The sequence below is a fragment of the Bos taurus genome, chromosome 1 (genome assembly GCF_002263795.3).
Source record: "Bos taurus isolate L1 Dominette 01449 registration number 42190680 breed Hereford chromosome 1, ARS-UCD2.0, whole genome shotgun sequence".
NCBI lineage: Eukaryota > Metazoa > Chordata > Mammalia > Artiodactyla > Bovidae > Bos > Bos taurus.
The window spans coordinates 118,361,374-118,380,019 of NC_037328.1; the positions used below are offsets into that span (position 1 = coordinate 118,361,374).

General features: G+C 40.5%; 1 protein-coding gene across 1 annotated transcript in view; it reads left to right on the forward strand.

Annotated features, from left to right (window-relative positions):
- The first annotated feature begins 577 nt into the window (after positions 1–577).
- The window catches only part of ANKUB1 (ankyrin repeat and ubiquitin domain containing 1), a 36,533-nt gene continuing 18,464 nt past the window's right edge, over positions 578–18,646 (forward strand). The window contains exons 1-3 of the mRNA XM_002685023.7: positions 578–5,873; positions 7,176–7,319; positions 15,601–15,817. Of these exons, the coding sequence (XP_002685069.2) occupies positions 5,784–5,873; positions 7,176–7,319; positions 15,601–15,817 (451 nt within the window). The 5' untranslated portion in view covers positions 578–5,783. The remainder of the gene's footprint in view (positions 5,874–7,175; positions 7,320–15,600; positions 15,818–18,646) is intronic.

Below are 18,646 nucleotides of genomic sequence, written 5' to 3' on the forward strand. Positions count from 1 at the left end.
TTAATTGGAAGGCAGCTGAATCAAAATATGTTTTTCTTTATAATTACTTTTTAAAAATTCTCCATATAGCTTTTAGTTCCTTGCCATTTAAAGTTTGGTCCATGAATCTGTTAGAATTGAAAATCTCAGGCCCACTTGAGAACCATTCAATGAGAATCCATATATTAAGAGGATTATCAGGTAGTTCAAATGCACATTTATGCTTTCTTAATGCATGAATGAAAAGTATTAATGCATAATGTATTATTAATGCATATTAATGCATAATGAAAAGAATGGAATTCAGTAACATATTTTAAAAGTTACAACTATAAAAGCATAATTGTATATTAAAAACAGATGCTATCAGTTTTTCTCAACACATCAGCATTGAGAATTTTCAACCCAAAGCCTATACTACTAAGGTAAATTTTACTGTAGAGGACCATTGATTACTCAGCATTCCTTTACAATACTATTTACCATGTGACATTAAATATATATATATATATATATATATATATACACACACACACATATATATTACTATGTCTATTTTGGGGGGCTGTGCTGGATTCTCATTGCTGTGCAAGGGCCTTCTCTAGTTGCGGTGTTGCGGTGGGAGGGAGCTACTCTCTAGTTGTGATGCACAGGCTTCTCATTTCGGTGACTTCTCTTGTAGCAGGGCTCAGGCTCTAGAATGCACAGGCTCAAGTACTTGTGGCACATAGGCTTAGATGGCCCACTGGATGTGGAATCTTCCCAGACCAGGGATTGAACCCGTGTCCCCTATATTGGCAGGCAGATAGATTCTTGACCACTAGACCACTAGGGAAGTCCTGTATTAGATATTTGAAAGTTGCTACAAGTAGATCTTAAATGTTCTCACTATTAAAAGAAGTAGTGTGTGAGATGATGGATGTGTTAACTAACTTTATTGTGGTAATCATCTCAAAATCATCTCAAAATGGTATATACATATACCATTACTTCTTTACATTCAATAAAGCTGGGGAAAGCCCATGTTAGGATTTTTTTAATTTATGTTTTAAATTTATATACTAGCTCAGGAAGTTACTTTTATATTAACTTTAGAATGCTTCCCTGATGGCTCAGATGGTAAAGTATCTGCCTACAATGCAGGAGACCCAAGTTCAATCCCTGGGTTGGGAAGATCCCCTGAATAAGGGAATGGCAACCCATTCCAGTATTCTTGCCTGGGAAGTCCCCTGGACAGAAAAGCCTGGTGGGCTACAGTCCATAGGTTGAACTACAGTCCATGGTAAAAGGGTTGGACACATCTGAGCAACTAACAACTTCACTTGACTTTTCACTTTAGAAAAATTGATGACTTAATGGTTTTGAACCTTTCTTCTGAAGTCATGGTACGCAAGTCCACTTCTTCAAGTCTTTTATATGTATTGGTTAAGTTTTAAATTTTATACACTTCTTACATGTTTCCTGTTGTTTACTCCTAACATATTATCTTTTTTTCTTCTTATAAATGGAGTATTTTCTTCCATTATATTCTATATCAGTCATTTGTTTCTAGAAAACTATTAATTTCTGTGTATTAATATAAATACAGCCACCTAGTTGAATTACTTTATTATTTGTAGTAGTCTTAAAAGTTCAGTACTTCCCGGGTGGTCCAGGGAAGGTGGTTAAGAATCCACCTTACAATGCAAGGAACACTGGTTTAATCCCTGGTCAGGGAACTCAGATCCTACATGCTACGGAGCAACTAAGCCCACGCACCCCAACTAGAGAGTCTGTGTACCTCAACAAAAGATCAATACCGTTTGCTGCAATTAAGATCCGACAGAGCCAAATAAATAAATAAATATTTTTAAAATTTTTGATTGCCATGATTTATTGGTTTATAATTATGTCTTCTATGATGGGGTAATTTTACTTGCCCTTTTCAATTTTATTTCTCTTGTCAGAACATTTTGGCTAAATGGTCAAGATGGTAGAGTAGGAGGACATCAGCTCCTCTCAGGAGCACATCAAAATTAAAACAATTTACAGAGCAACTACAGATGAGAAAGACTGTAATCTAGCAGAAAAGATCGTCTACACCTAAAGATATAAATAAGGAACCACAAGGAGATGGGTAGAGAGGCACTATAGTCAAAATTCAAAACCCCTGGGCAGGTGACCGACAAATGAGAGATCATGACAATTGTAGAGGTTCTCCCTGGGGAGCAAGGGTTTCCAGTCCCACATCAGGCTTCAACCCAGGGTTCCCACACTGAGAAGATGAGCCCCCAGAACATCTGGCTTTGAAGGCCAGAGGGCTTATTTTTCAGGAGAGCTAGAGGATGGTAGGAAACAGAGACTCCATTCTTAAAGCAGGTACAACAAAATCTCAACACTCCAGGACCCAGAGCAGAAGTGGTAATCTGAAAGGAGCCTGGGTCAGACCCACTTGCTGATCTTGGAGAGTCTCCCAGAGTCAGGAGCAGCTGAAGCTCACACTGCTGATAGCCACTTTGGGAGTTCCATTCTACCAGGAGGGCCCTGGTGCTGGCAAGTGCCAATTTGGAATCCTTTCTCTAGCTTACCCAAACTGGGACCCAGCCACAGCCACTGGTACAGTAAACACCGTACATACTAGAATGCCTCAGGCCAGGCAACTGGCTGAGCAGGAACACAGCTCCACCCACCAGCAGGGAGGCTGCCTAAAGGAACTCTTGAGTCCACAGTCTCCCTAGGACACAGCCTGGTCCATCAGAGGGCTCAGGACTCAAACCCACACACAAGTGTAACGACACTAAGCCCAGGTTCCCTGCAGCCAGCAACCACAGGACTCTATTCCACCACCAAAGGACCAGCCTCACACACCAGTGGGCATGAGCCCCAGAAACCCCTGGGCCCCAGCTCTGCCCACCAGCAGGACAGCACCAGTTCCAAGACACTTTGGATCCCTCAACTAGCTGCCCTGGAATCTAGCCCAATCATCTGTAGGCCAGCACCTGCTTTAGAACACCCCAGAAGATGCAGCCAGCCATGTCAGGAAATGAGCCCACCCACCAGCAGGCTAACACTAGATCTGCCCCACAATCACTTACTTCAGAACCAGTTTTCACTCACCAGTGGGTCAGCACTGGCCCTGGGGCCTCCTGGGGCTCTTCAGCCAGCACCTCAGGACCCAGCCCACCAACCAGTAGCTGGCAGCTCCACACAAGTCAGGGCCTGGCAACCAACTAGACCAGAGGCCAATCATGCCTACCAGAGCTAAGCATTTACTTCCAAAGGCCAAGTCCACAAAACTAGAAGACAAAACTATAGATGGGTAAGAAAGTAAGCAGCTCAGGAAATTATAAAGTACTTGGTTGTGATTTCTTAACGCATATGAGCTTCTTTCTGTTTCCCTGGTGGCTCAGCTGTAAAGAATCCACCTGCAATGCAGGAGGTGCTGGAGAAGCAGGTTCGATTCCTGGGATGGGAAGATCCCCTGGGGAAAGGCATGACAACCCACTCCAGTGTTCTTGCTTGGAGAATCCCGTGGACAGAGAAGCCTGGTGGGCTACAGTCCACAGGGTGGCAAAGAGTTGGACACGACTGAAGTGACTTAGCAGGCACACAGGACCTTTAAGATTCTCTGCCCTAAGTTGGTCTCTGGAAGCAGAGCCTGAGACAGGGGTTGGGATGTGTGCCAGTTACTGAGGGAGCACTCTTCAAGAAAACCTGGGACGTCTCTGGTGGCGCAGTGTATAATAATCCGCCTGCCAATGCAGGGGACATGGGTTCAATCCCTGATCCAAGAAGATTCCTCATGCCGTGAAGCAACGAAGCTGGTGAGCCACAACTACTGAGCCTATGTGCTCCAAATACTGAAGCCTGTGGGCCTAGAACTTGAGCTTCACAACGAGAAGCCTGCGCAATGCAATGGGCACCACAACAAAGAGTAGCCTCCACTTGCAGCAACTAGAGAAAAGTGAAAGTGTTAGTCACTTAGTCTGCTCTGACGATTTGTGACCCCACAGACTATAGCCCTCCAGGCCTATATATCCATGGAATTCTCCAGGCAAGAATACTGAAGTGGGTTGCCATTCCCTTCTCTGGGGGATCTTCCCAACTCAGGGAGTGAACCTGGGTCTCCTGCATTGTAGGCAGATTCTTTACTGTCTAGACCACCAGGGAAGTGCAATTAGAGAAAACTCCATGCAAAGCAACAAAGACTCAGAGAAGCCAAAGATAAATAAATAAATAAAAAGAAAAGAAAACCTTAGAAAGGAAGAGAATTATGCAGGATTGGGAAAAAACAAAGAGCAAAGGAAAAATGTAATCTCAGTTAAAGTCCAGCTATGGCCGGTTCCGCAGGGATTCTTTGCAGAATTTTCACCCCTTGATGTAAGACAGTGGGCTACAAAATGACTTCTGAGGTCAATTATTGAAGGGAGTGCTTAGCTTTCCTGGCAAGACAGCTCCCATCAACTGTGGGCAATTCTTTGGAAAACATGGTGTAGCTATAAGCCTTTAGCAGTCAACAGTAACTGCAGCTGGAGGGGGTGAGGGAGGGTAAGCAAGACACCAAAACAGTGTTAAAACTACTTCCTGTCTTATTCTTTCAATCAAAATGTTGAAAGCATAAGAAGGTATCATCACATTGCAACACTTGAAACATATGAGGCAAAATAATCAGTTTGGGGATGAAATCCTTTACCATTTTATGTTTTCCATTTTCTCAAGTTTCTTATAATTGGAACTCAGACTGGGAATCAGAATAGAATTAATCAAGAGTTAAATTTACTGAGCACCTATCATGTGACTGACATTATGCTAAGTGCCGTTAAGAATAAAAAGAAATGTAAGATAGGGATTCTGTCCCAGATTGGGAGGAATTTCAGGAAGAAAACAGGATTTATGTATATGAAAAAATGATCAGACATAATAACATTAAACAAGGTGTATAATACTGTGGATTTCAAAGGAGAGTCAGAATTAAGCTCCAGTAAAATGCTTACTCTATAAACTTGAGTAATAGTGCTTAATATGTTTGCTCATTTTTTTGAGAGGGGTTTGAAATATTTTCCACCAACACTAAGGGAAGTTGAAGGAGATAACAATGGTAAATTGTTCTAAATAACATAAGGGCAAGGACTAAAAGAAATACCAACTGTGTTGTGTTGTTATTGGGCAGATCCTATTATGCAGAGAAGGGGAAACCACAGAGTCATTTGCCTACACATTCATCTCCCTGGTGCAAGTGGGTATTGTTCTGTACCCCGTGGCAGGATTAGAAATACCGCCGGGGAGCAAGTACACAAAGTTGTTATGGAAACCAGAATGCTTCAGCTCAGAGTTATTTACAGAGAACTTCCAGGATGGTCACATTCAAGAAAATCAACTCTGTTTTGCTTTACTCTGTGTCAAGGCATCCCAATCAAATACCTCTTTCAAAAGGTCATTTGGTCAGTTGTACTTGGGCGACTGTGGATTCAAGGGTCAGTGGATGGTGGTCACATCACAAATTATAATTCACATGTGGCATTTTTGTGTTACATGCTTGACACCTGTTCACACTTGCCTCAACCATTGTCAAGCATGCTGGTTTCCCTAATAGAGGAACAGGTGGCTGTTGACTAATGCCATCTGCAGAGATTCATTTCCTCCACCGGAGCTGCTGCGAGTGTCACCCGAGACTGCGGCACTGCACGACTGCTCTCTCCACGTTCTCTCAGCTCGCCTTTGAGGCTGGACAGTAACAGTGGCCCCGGCCATCATTTTTAATTGTGAATTGAGATTCTCCCAGCTATACAATAGAATTTTGGGGAAAAGCTTCTTCTTTTGAGAAAATGAGAATTTTCATAGCCTTTGAGGGATCTTTTGAACCGTTTGATGTTTCAACAGACAAAACTGTGGAGGCTGTCAAGCTGATGATAAAGGTACGTATTTTGTCCCTGAGCCACTAAGATGTGTATTAATTTTAACTACGCAGTGAAGTTTAAACTGTATGTGGGGTAAAGATATTATTGGGTACATTTTCAGCAAACAGGGAAGTAAAACTACTTGAAAATATCATTGTTTGCTTACATAATCATTTGTTAGATAATGTTAACTGTAAATATGCTAGACAGGAAAATTCTCAGGGGGGGGAAAAGTTTAACTTCTCTTTATAAGATTCATAAGTTTGTGCATTGGCCAGATAGTAGTACTGCAATTCTTCATAAAAGGAGAAAAACAAAACACTACCTCTAGGCTAGGTAAGTAGAACATGCCAGTTATCAGACAATGGCTTGTGTGTAGAGCAAGCAACTATAAAGAACCAAAGGACTTGGGATGCAGAGGGGACTTTGGGGCTACAGTCTCACTTTGCATCCAGGAATAACTGCAGTTCAGAGAGGTTGACCATTTAACCTAGGATCACGGAGCCAGAATAAGAAATAATTTGGGTGCAGTACTTTTCTTAAAAGTTTCTTATAAATACTCACTCTAAAGTGGGAAATTAAGACAAATATTTAGGAACTGACCATCAAATGGTATTTAACTGGAGATGATTTATTCCCACTTGCTGAGGAGCATTTATTGAATCATAGTTATATGATATTTAGTAATTACTATGAGCTCTAAAATCTAGATCTTCTAACATAGAGGCTCTTAACCTTTATGTGTCATGGATCCCTTAGGCAGTCTGGTGAAGCCTATGGACTCCTTTTTAAATGCATAAAATAAAATGCATATCCACAAAAAGGAAACCGGTTATATTGAAATACAATTTTCAAAAATTAGAAAACAAATTGGTGACATGTGGGTTTCCTTATTAACACAGCAAGTGTTTGAAGTGTGTCTCATAACTATTATACTTTCAAAGGAGATCAGTATAAGTATTTTGAGATATCTGCAGCAACTATAATGGGATATGAAGCTATCTGTGATTTCTATTGGTGACAAAGTCACAGGAACAGGCAATTATGGCTACTTTAGTTTGTTGTCTATATACATAAGGAAAATTCCAATTTTATTTGGAGTTAATAAAACCCAAATACAGTTTTTCCCATCTAAATTCTATCCATAAACTTTTGGGAATATCTAAAGACTCTAAGTTAAGAACCCCTGTCTAAGACTTCTTCCTTCTCTCCTAAACAATTTTATAATACTCAGTGGAAAATGTAAAAGAAAAGAGATTACATGGCTGGTCTAGTAATGTAGAGATGTGCTGTTTTCATAATATGCTATTGATTTTAAAGGATTATTTCCACATTCCTCTCTCTGAAGATGAACAAGGCAGGAGGTATCTGGAGCTGACGTATGCTGGAGCAGCTCTAAAGGACAGCTGGAGTCTTGTTGATGTTGGAATATCTTTTTGTTCAACTCTCAAATGCTTTGTTAAGGTATGATGGATGAACAGAGTAACATTTGTCCAAGATGTCTACCTCATTTTGAATAAACTTACGGACTTCCCTCGTGGCTCAGATGGTAAAGCGTCTGCCTACGATGCAGGAGACCTGGGTTCGATTCCTGGGTGGAGAAGATCCCTTGATCCCCTGGAGAAGGAAATGACAACCCACTCCAGTACTCCTGCCTGGAAAATCCCATGGACAGAGGAGCCTGGTGGGCTACAGTCCATGGGGTCGCAAAGAGTTGGACATGACTGAGTGATTTCCCTTTCTTATGGATAATACAACCAAAGTGATTTCATAACTTAGGAAGAGGTTTTCTCTTCTTGCTTTGCCCTCTCTTCCACTTGTAAAACTAGTCTTAGGCAAAAATCCATGCAGTAAGGCAAACAAGGCATGGAGACTGGATAGAGTTCCCTCATTGACCCCTTTTTTCCTTTCCCTCCTCTTTCCCCATAAGTTGCCTGCCCCAAAATAGTCATCACAGAGCAACCCCTAAACCAATATGGAAGCAAGACCGAGGAGCAGATCTAGAATACTGATGTGAGAGAAAGAAGGTTAAGTCACTTCTTTGGGCTTACAATGGATTATGGGAATGAGGAAAGGGAAGAAATTCTCCGTAACAATAAAAATGAAGGGGCAGTTTCTACACTCAAATTCATCAGCACAGCCATTCATGAATTAGCTGTACGTACAAACGGAGACAGCATTTTCCATTTATACTGTCCATAATCAGTGGTGCTTAATTTGGGATCCATGGCTGGGCTTTAAGAACAAAATCCTAAAATGGCAAAATATGCAAAACTATGTACCTGGAGACTTTTAGGGCAAAGGATCCTTAACTTTTAACAATTTCTCAAAGAGACAAGCAATATAAGAGTTGCTCTCTAAGATAGAAATAGTATTCAGTACTAGTTCTCTACTCCATATGAAAACACCAACCTCAAGGAACATAGTAAGGTACATATTCTTGGCTAAACAGGGCACTAATTTTCTCATATTTAGCATTTAGAAAATGTTAATGGTAGCTAAAGCTAACTCTTTGGTTTCATGTATTTTACTGATAGACTAACTGGGAAGTCTATTTTTAAAAGGAATATTCTAAAATATCTACTATTATGTAGTAAAGATAAGTCACAGAAAAATAAACATTGTTTGATCCCCATTTAGGTAAATAAAAAGACCATATTTTTATATGTGTTTGTAATATCTTATAAGCATTTGTTCATATATCTTTAAAGTTTATTTTTCATTGCCACAACATTTGTTTATAATATTATATAATTTTAATGCATACAATATTATATTTCTACTTTTGTAAACTCTATAACATGCTTGTCACTAGAAATTTAGTTTCCATTCATCTCTGTACCACTGATCCCCTTTACCCATGTCACACCCCTTTACCTCCACTTCTTCCTGTCTGCTAACCACTACTCTGTTCACTGTATCTATGTCTTTGGTTTGATTTGTTCATTTTTTTGGTGTCGCTAGTTTGCTTTTTGTATTCCACATGGACAAATATCATATGATATTTGTCTTTCTCCATCTGTCTGATTTTACTTAGCATAAAATCCTCTGGGTCCATCATGTTGTTGTAAATGGCAAGATTTAATAATTTTATGGCCAAGTAGTTCCATTGTACACACACACACACACACACACATAAATATATATACATACATATATATATACACATACATATATATATATATATACACACATATATACACACACACAACACCACATCTTCTTTATCCATTCTTTTGTTGATGGGCAGTTAGGCTTGTTTCCATATCTTGGCTATGGTAAATGATGCTGCAATGAACACGGGCAGGGGTACCTATATGTTTTTGAATTACTGTTTTGCTGTGCAGAGGCTTTTTAGTTCGATAGTTTGATGTAGTACTGTTTTCTTTTTGTTTCTCTTGCCTGAGGAGACATACCTAGAAAGATATTACTAAGACTAATGTCAAAGAGCATACTGCCTATGTTCTCTTCTATTCCATTTTATGGTTTCAGGTCCTACATTTAAGTCTTTAATCTATTTTGAGTTGACTTTTGTGCATGGTAGGAGATATTGATCTAGTTTCTTTCTTTTTTCTTTCTTCTTTTTTTGCATGTGGTTTTCCAGTTTTCTCAACATTTATTGAAGAGACCATCCTTTCTCCATTTTATATTCTTTACTCCTTTCGTGTAAATTAATTGTCCATATATGTGTGGGTTTATTTTGGAGCTCTCGATTCTATTCCATGAATCTATTTTTGTCAATACCATGCCATTTTTATTAATATAGCTTTGTAGTATAGTTTGAAACCAGAATGTGTGATATCTTCAACTTTTTTGTTCTTTTTGTCTCCAAACTGCTTTGGCTATTCAGTATCTTCTGTAGTTCCATATAAGTTTTAGGATTTTTTTGTTGTTGTTGTTCCAGTTCTATGAGAAATGTCCTTGGGACCTCGATGGAGATTGCATTGACTCTGTAGACTGTTTTAGTTATTATGAACATTTTAATAATGTTGACTTTTTTTCTAAATACTTAAGTGTGTATTATGAAGCAAGAACAACATTCTCTTACAAAACTATGGTAATACTCAAGCCAGGATTTTCAACATTGCTGAGATATAATTATCTAACATAAGAATTGGCAAAGTTTTGTTTTTTTTTTCTTTGCAGAAGGTTAGATAGTAAATATTTTAGGATTTGTAGGCCATATACTCTCTGTCACAACCAGTCAACTTTAAAAAAAACTTTATTGGCGTACAGTTGATTTACAATGTTGTGTTAGTTTCAGGTGTCTGATCATACTGATTCTTAGAATTAATGGATTATCTTTCTATTTCTTTGTGTTGTCTTCAGTTTCATTCAACAGTTTTAGAGCTTTCAGTGTACAAGTCTTTCACCTCCTTGGTTAAATTTGTTCCTAGGTATTTTACCCTTTTCATTGTGATTATAAATGGGATTGCTTTCTTAATTTCTCTTTCTGCTAATTCATTGTTAGCATTTAGAAATGCTAACAGATTTTTTGTCTTTTATTTGTTCTTTTTTTTTCCCTTTGGATGGTAATTGTTCTGCTGGTTTCTGCCATACAACATGAATCAGCCATAAGTATATATATATCTCCTCCCTCTTAAAGGGCAAGGAGAGGGTGGGATGAATTGAGAGAGTAGCATTTTAATATTTACTTACTTATTTGGCATTACACAGAGACATTACTTTGCCAACAAAGGTCTGTCTAGTTAAGGCTATGGTTTTTCCAGTGGTCAGGTATGGATGTGAGAGTTGGACTGTGAAGAAAGCTGAATGCCGAACAATTGATGCTTGTGAACTGTGGTGTTGGAGAAGACTCTTGAGAGTCCCTTGGACTGCAAGGACATCCAACCAGTCCATTCTAAAGGAGATCAGTCCTGGGTGTTCATTGGAAGGACTGATGTTGAAGCTGAAACTCCAATACTTTGGCCACCTGATGTGAAGAGCTGACTCATTTGAAAAGACTCTGATGCTGGGAAAGATTGGGGGCAGGAGGGGAAGGGGATGACAGAGGATGAGATGGTTGGATTGCATCACTGACTCAATGGACATGAGTTTGAGTAAACTCCGGGAATTGGTGATGAATAGGGAGGCCTGGCATGCTGCAGTCCATGTGGTTGCAAAGAGTCAGACACGACTGAGCGGCTGAACTGAACTGACTTATTTGGATGCATTGGGTCTTTAGTTGTGGCACAGCGGATCTTCACTGTGGCGTTTGGGTTCTCTTATTGTGGCACGTGAGCTTAGGTGCCTCAGGGCATGTGGGATCTTAGTTCCCCAACTAGGGATCGAACTTGCATCCCCTGAATTGCAAAGTGGATTCTCAACCACTGGACCATCAAGGAAGTCCCTAGATCTTTGAAAGTTGATTTTGTACTCTGTAACTTTGTTTATTATTTCTAATAGCTTTTTTTGTAGAGTTGATTTTTGAAAGTTGATTTTGTACTCTGTAACTTTGTTTATTATTTCTAATAGCTTTTTTTGTAGAGTCTTCAGGCTTTTCTCTATACAAAATCAAGTCATCCATAAATTGTGACAGCTTTACATCTTCCTTTCCAATTTGAATGCCTTTCATCTCTCTCTCTCTCTCTCTCTCTCTCTTTTTTTTTTTTGCTTAATTGCTCTGACTAGAGCTTCCAATACGTTGCATAAGAGTGGCAAGAGTGGGCATCCTTTTCTTGTTTCTTATTTTAGAGGTATTGTTTTTATGTTTTTGAAAGATACCTAATCATCAGAAAAGGAAATAAAAACAATTTCTTCTGCTTTTCTCCCTCTAATATTCAGAAAATAGTAGTATAATACATTTAAGCAGATTAAATTCCATGTTATTTCTTAAATGTCTTTCAAGTGACTTAGCAGCAGCAGTATAAACTACAGGGAAGGCAATGGCACCCCACTGCAGTACTCTTGCCTGGAAAATCCCATGGATGGAGGAGCCTGGTGGGCTACAGTCCATGGGGTCGCTAAGAGTCAGACACGACTGAGTGACTTCACTTTCACTTTTCACTTTCATGCATTGGAGAAGGAAATGGCAACCCACTCCAGTGTTCTTGCCTGGAGAATCCCAGGGACGGGGAGCCTGGTGGGCTGCTGTCTATGGGGTCGCATAGAGTTGGACACAACTGAAGCAACTTAGCAGCAGCAGCCACAGTATCAACTAAGTATATATATACTATATAGTATAAACTTTTACTTAGCTAAGCACTGACTTTATTTTCCTTATTTAAAATTTTTATTTATTTTTGACCAGGTAGTACATTCACATGGTGCTCAATTCAAATGTTACAGAAGGATATACAATAAAAAGTCTCTCTCTTACCTTTGGCCCCCAGTTTCCCTCCCCAAAGCAACCAATGTTCATAATTTTACTTACAAAAATATTTCATATCTTCTGCCAATTAAGCATCATCCATCACAGTGATACAAGCTGCCTTTGCACTGAACTCTAAACCTTCCCTAAAGTTCTAAACTACTAATGACAAGAATCAAATGTAGAGGTACAAGACTCTTCCAGAGAGTCCAGGAAGAATAGGATTACAAGTCACAGGACTGGCCAACATGAAGGGTTTAGTTAAAAACCCAAGTTCCACAGATGCTTAATGATCTTTATTTTCTCCTTCTCTGGCAGAATTATATTTAGAGAATTTCCCCTGTGGCTTAGCGGTAAAGAATTAGCCTGCAATGTAGGTTTGATTCCTGGGTCAGGAAGATCCCCTAGAGGAGGGCATGGCAACCCACTCCAGTATTCTTGCCTGGAGAATCCCATGGACAGAGGAGCCTGGTGGGCTACAGTCCATACGGTTGCAAAGAGTAACTGAGCAACTGAGCGTGAACGCATGCATGAAATAGATCTATGTATTTTCTTTACTGAAAAGTAAGACACTTTGTATGTACCTCTTACCATGGTGCCTTGGTTTGCTTGTAAAGTGGAAAATCTAATTTTACATTTGTCAATAATGGTTTGTTTATGGAATTGCTTATTTAACAGCATCTGACTTTCTTGGGTATAACTACCAGTGTTTCAACGTTCAGAACATTCAGGGAGGGATATTATATAGATAAATGCCTTTTTTATAAATAGATAAGGTGAGTCATCAAGTTGCTGTTAATCAACGGTTACCTGCTCCTTCTCTGTAAAACCAATATGAAGAAGCATCACCAATTGGTATGCCTCAGTAGAACTTAAACTGTTGTTCAGTTGCTAGTTTAGTTAGTTCAGTTCAGTCGCTCAGTCGTGTCTGACTCTTTGCCACCCCATGAATCGCAGCACACCAGGCCTCCCTGTCCATCACCAACTCCCAGAATTCACCCAAACTCAGGTGATGCCATCCAGCCATCTCATCCTCTGTCGTCCCCTTCTCCTCTTGCCCCCAATCCCTCCCAGCATCAAGGTCTTTTCCAATGAGTCAACTCTTCGAATGAGGTGGCCAAAGTATTGGAGTTTCAGCCTCAGCATCAGTCCTTCCAATAAAGTCATGTCCAGTTCTTTGTGACCCTATGGACTACAGCACACCTGGTTTCTGTATCCTTCTAAAATGGGTTAGTGAACTAAAATGGGTTAGTGAACTTAATATGGGTTTCCTACAAAAACAAAGCTATAAAATGGTAAAAATACAGAGTTAAAATAGTGCAATGAGAACTGTGTTCCAGATGTGTTATGAATTATTTATTCAATACATATTTATGGACAGTCCACTCTGTACTGGGTACTAGTCTAGGCGCTGGTGACAACAATGAACAAAACTCAAGCGACAGTTTCCAAAATACCCAGGTTAGCATGAAGGAGGCAAATATTTATTCATATTCTGAAAAGTACCTTTTAAACTTATTTTTCTAACATCCAATAGCAGTTAGTTAGTTATTAAGGGTGATTTGGGGCTTTGCTGTTTTGTTGGTACATTCTGCATTTAATTCTAAATATAAATTAAAACCCAGATCAAGGGCTAACTTTAGGGAAATCAGAGTAATCATAAAAGAAATAAGAAATAACTATCACATAAAATAGAATTTTTCTCTCTTCCTCCCTATCTTTTTATTCAGATTTCATAGGAATTTCTTCCTGGCTATAAACGTCATATGGGTTAGGAGCCTTGATGGAGCTATAGGAAAACAGGAGCATGATGAAAGACAAAGGGTGACTCTATGTCCTTTCAGTGTTTACTGAGGGAGTTTATGAGGAGCTGTTGAGGAAAATGGTTCTAAGCACTTAAAATTCAGCGAGCAGCTCTGCCTGCAGATTAGCTCAGCAGAAGAGAGCTGAACTGCTCCTGGTGATCTGAGTCCCTGAAATGGACCTCAGATAAGAGCACCACAGCCTAAGTGATCCTCAATAACACTACTCCTTAAAGGCTCTTTCAGAGATATCTGCATGTTGCTCACATTGTGGCAATGTGTTATCTGGGAGGCGCACAACGAATTTCAGGTATTACAAACCTGAAGCAGGGAGGGGTTCCTGCAGAAACCCAAGACAGTTCTGATAGGAAGAAGGGGGAGGGGAGCAGGAGTTGGGCAAGGGAGCAGTGACGTTGGAGCAGTCCCTTGAGGAACCTGGAGGCAGGCCAGCTTCCCAGTTTTGCTCAAGGCCCTGTGAAACCAGTTACTGGGACCCTGGGTGGCAGCTCCGTGAGCTGACACCTGCTGTGGCAGCATCACGCTAAAGAAAAACAAGATCTTCCTGAATCCGCTAAAGAGAAAGTAAAGCCAGTTTCTTTTTTGTTGTGGTGGTTGTAAAACGAAAATTTTAGTAACCTTTCCTTCCCACCCTTTCCCCATTGGCCCCTATTGCTACATTTTTTTAGTTCTGGTCTGATTGATTTAACTGTCTTAACAGATTAATATTCTCCTAAACATTCCTTCTTAACTCTCAGATATCTGAGTTCCATCTTAGATTACAAAACAAAAGGAGCAAAGGAAACTTTTGTCACTTTTATTTAGTGAAAAGTGAAAGTGAAGTCGTTTAGTCATATTGGACTCTTTTCGACCCCATGATATGTAGCCTGCCACGCTCCTCCATCCATGGGATTTTCCAGGCAAGAATACTGGAGTGGGTTGCCATTTCCTTCTCCAGGGGATCTTCCCGAGTACTTCCCTTTTTAAAGCAGTAAAAGTAAATACATGCAGTTATTTGGAAACAAACAAACAAAAAAAAAGTCAAACCATACAGAAGAGGAAGAGCATAAAATGATAAGCAAAATTCTACTCCTACCCTGAGCTCAGTCCCACTCCCCAGAGACAACCTCCTAGAAAGAATTTAATTGGCTGAGGTTTAGAATCTACAGTATTTCCATATTAAAGTACATCATGATGGAGGAACTGTTACTAAACTAACACCTCCAGAAGCAGAGCATGGGATATATGATCACCACTCCTCTTGGTATCTGGGCCCATAGGTAAAAAGTAAGAAGGGACTCAAAGCCCTGCCAAGTCTCCTTCACTTTTCTCAAAGCCATGCTAAGTCGCTTCTTTGTGACCCCATGGACTAGGCTCCTCTATCCATGGGATTCTCCAGGCAAGAATACTGGAGTGAGTTGCTATATCCTACTCCAGCAGGGCTCACAAATATCTTCAGACAGAAGCGTGAGACTCAGGCCAGAAGTCAAGGCACCTCAATGGCTCTTGCTTGCAACCTTAGTACCCATGCTGTAGGAGCTAGAGGCACTGACAGCAACACTCCAAGATGCTTGTCCCTCATCCCAACCCCCAGATAAGACGTATTCCTGAGTTCTCTCCTTTTCTCTTCCCTTAGGAGGAAGATAAGCCCACTCTCTGTGTGTTCAACGCTGTGACCCAAGAGACCATGGCCATCAGGGAGGACATTTCCCTTCTTGGTAAAAAAGTGTCTGATCTGAGAACACTGATAGCTCTGAGATGTGGCTTCCCCGTGAGTGTCTTCTGTCTTCGGACTCCAGAGGGACTGGAGATGTACGACTGCAACCTGCTCAGGGACTACCAGACAGAACTCGGTACCCCCCACGACGTGTGATAGCACCTACTGCTCAGCACTCGGGTTCTTTGATACCAGATGCACAACAGGAGCAGGGGTTGTTTCTAAACTAAAACCTCTATAGGTGCAGTGTGGATGTAAATTATCAAATTTATGTAAATTACCCCACTTCTTTGGGGGGGTACCCCTGGTGGTCCAGAGATAAAGAATCCACCTTCCAATGCAGGGACACGGGTTCCATTCCTGTGCAAGGAACTAAGAGCCCCACATGCTTTGGGGCAACTAAGTAAACCTGCTCACCACAACTAGAGAACCCTGCACGCCACACTGAAGACCCAGCACAGCGAAAAAAAAACCAACACACCCCTCTTTGTTGTCTGGGTCTGTAGACTAAGAAATAAGAACCTTCTCACAGTCTCAAGAGATTCCCCAGTGGCTCAGCGGTAAAGAATCCCCCTGCAATGCAGGAGATGCAGGAAATGCAGGTTCAATCCCTGGGTTGGGAAGATCCCCTGGAGGAGGGCATGGTAACCCACTCCAGTATTCTTGCCTGAAGAACCCTGTGGACAGAGGAGCCTGAAAGGCTACAGTCCATGGGGTCGCAAAGAGTCGGACATGACTGAGCACGCACGTACCACACTACAGAAGTGGCATTTGTCTTCAATCAGCTTATGACCTAGTTATTTAATGAAATGACAATGGATAAATGAGAAAACCAGGGTGACTTTTCTTCAGGCTTGTGCTGCTCAGGTCATGATGAGACACTTTAGAGATTGAGGAGAATTCAGAAATGGCCTGGTCCAACCTCTATTTTTGTTTTTTTTTTTTTTTTTGGGGTTGCACCATGTGGAATGCAGGATCTTACTTCCCCATGAAGGATCAAACCTGTGCCACCTGCAATGGAATTATGGGATCCTAATCATGGGACCACCGGGGAATTCCCCCAACCCCTAATTTTTTATAGATTTAAAGAAAACAAAAAGATTCTATATGCTTAAATTACTTGCTCAGGGTATGTCAAGGATAACACACTTTAAAATGATCCTCAAAGAAGGAGGTGCTGAAGTTGACATAAGTAGACAGGAGTCAGAAAATGATACAGAAAACTGTCAGAGTCGGAAGCAGAACAGGGATTCCGCATTGTCACAGATGATGAAGAAGAGACTGCTGGATGCTGGTAAAAGACCAAAGATAGTGTATGATTAAAAACCTTTTGTTCTGGCTTAAAGGTCATTGGTGGGCTCAGAGAGAGCATTTCCAATAAACCGGATGGAGACAGAAAGGTTGCAGGCATTAAGAAGAAGATAAGTAATACAGGGATAAAGGGCTCTTTTGGTGATAGAATGTCTGAGAATTAACTTATCAAGCATTGATCAAAGCTAATCATTTCCTAATGTTTGTGATTTTATAATTTTATGACTTCAGGTTTAGTGACACGTTATATAGGTCCAATAGACACAAACATGCACACACACACACACACATACACCTTTTCTTGAATCAACCTATACAGGACAGAATGACGCCATTTGGTACTTCTCACTATGAACACCTCATGGCATGTATTCATGGCCCAGACTGAGCATATCACATCTGAGAGACTATGCCAAGAAAAGGCTCCCGTCAGCTCAGGCCTCAAAATCTAGGTGGGCTCCAGGGCCCCTCAGCCAGACTTTAGGCCAGTCAGAGACCTACTGTGCCATTTTAATTCCTTTTATATATGAGAAAAGTGAGGCTCAGAAAAGTTAAGTGACCTTGTTCAAGGTCATATGGGTAATGAATAGTCATCTCACATTCAGGGTTGGGCTCTTTCCAACAACTTCTACTGTCAACCCAGTGTCTTTACTGATACCTATTTTATTTGTGCTCTTTAAGTTCTGATCAGTGTTCTGTTTTGATTTCCATTAAGGGAAACCCAAGCCAGAGACATGGTTTCCACGTTCAGAAAGAAAAAGCCCAAATCAGACAGGCAAATACTGTCCCCAGAGTATGCATGAGGAATCCAGGAACTTGGGATAGAGGGACCACACAGGGAGAGCATGGAGACATTCCCTAGAACGGGCACTGTTGCTTGCACTTGCTTTCCTGCGTAGCTGAGGCATGGTAGATGGGTTTGGAAGTAGAGAGTGGGTGGATCCAGGTTTTGTAAATATATACAAGTTGGGGAATCCACTTAAAAAAATTAAGGGTAAAGAATTAGACAGTTCACGTAGGAAGAGTCCTTTAAGTTTAAGTCTCATTAGTTTTACTTTTGGTTATAAATTTTAGTTGTACTTTCTGGAGCAACAGAGCACTTTAAAAATAAGTAGCTATTTTCTAACAGAATTCCTAAGCTTATGAAGGAATTTAATGTGTGACAAAGGAGGCATTACAGCTCAATTGGGATGGAAAGATTATCTAATAAATGGTACTTATTAACTCTCCTAGAAATTTGCTAGAAATGCCAAAGTTAAGCATTAAGAGAAAAACTATCCATTGTCACCTTTGATCTTTGAGAAATTAGAACTGCTTTACTACAAAAAACTGAAATTAATAGTTAGAATACCTGTAACATTTGTTCATGAAAAATACTCTGCTGGTGAGGGTCCTGGAATAGGCAGGTAAGTCTGGATTAACAATTGGTAAGATGGAAGAAGACAGAAGGTGAACCTTAGGGAGATCCAACAGGGCCCTGGTAGGTGAATCATAGCACCAGGAATTTTTTTTGTTTTGTTGTTTGGTATTTAGTTGTCAAGTCCTGTCGGACTCTTTGAGACCCTGTGGACTATAGCATGCCAAGCTCCTCTGTCCATGGAATTTCCCAGGCAAAAATACTGGAGTGGGTTGTCATTTCCTTCTCTGGGGGATC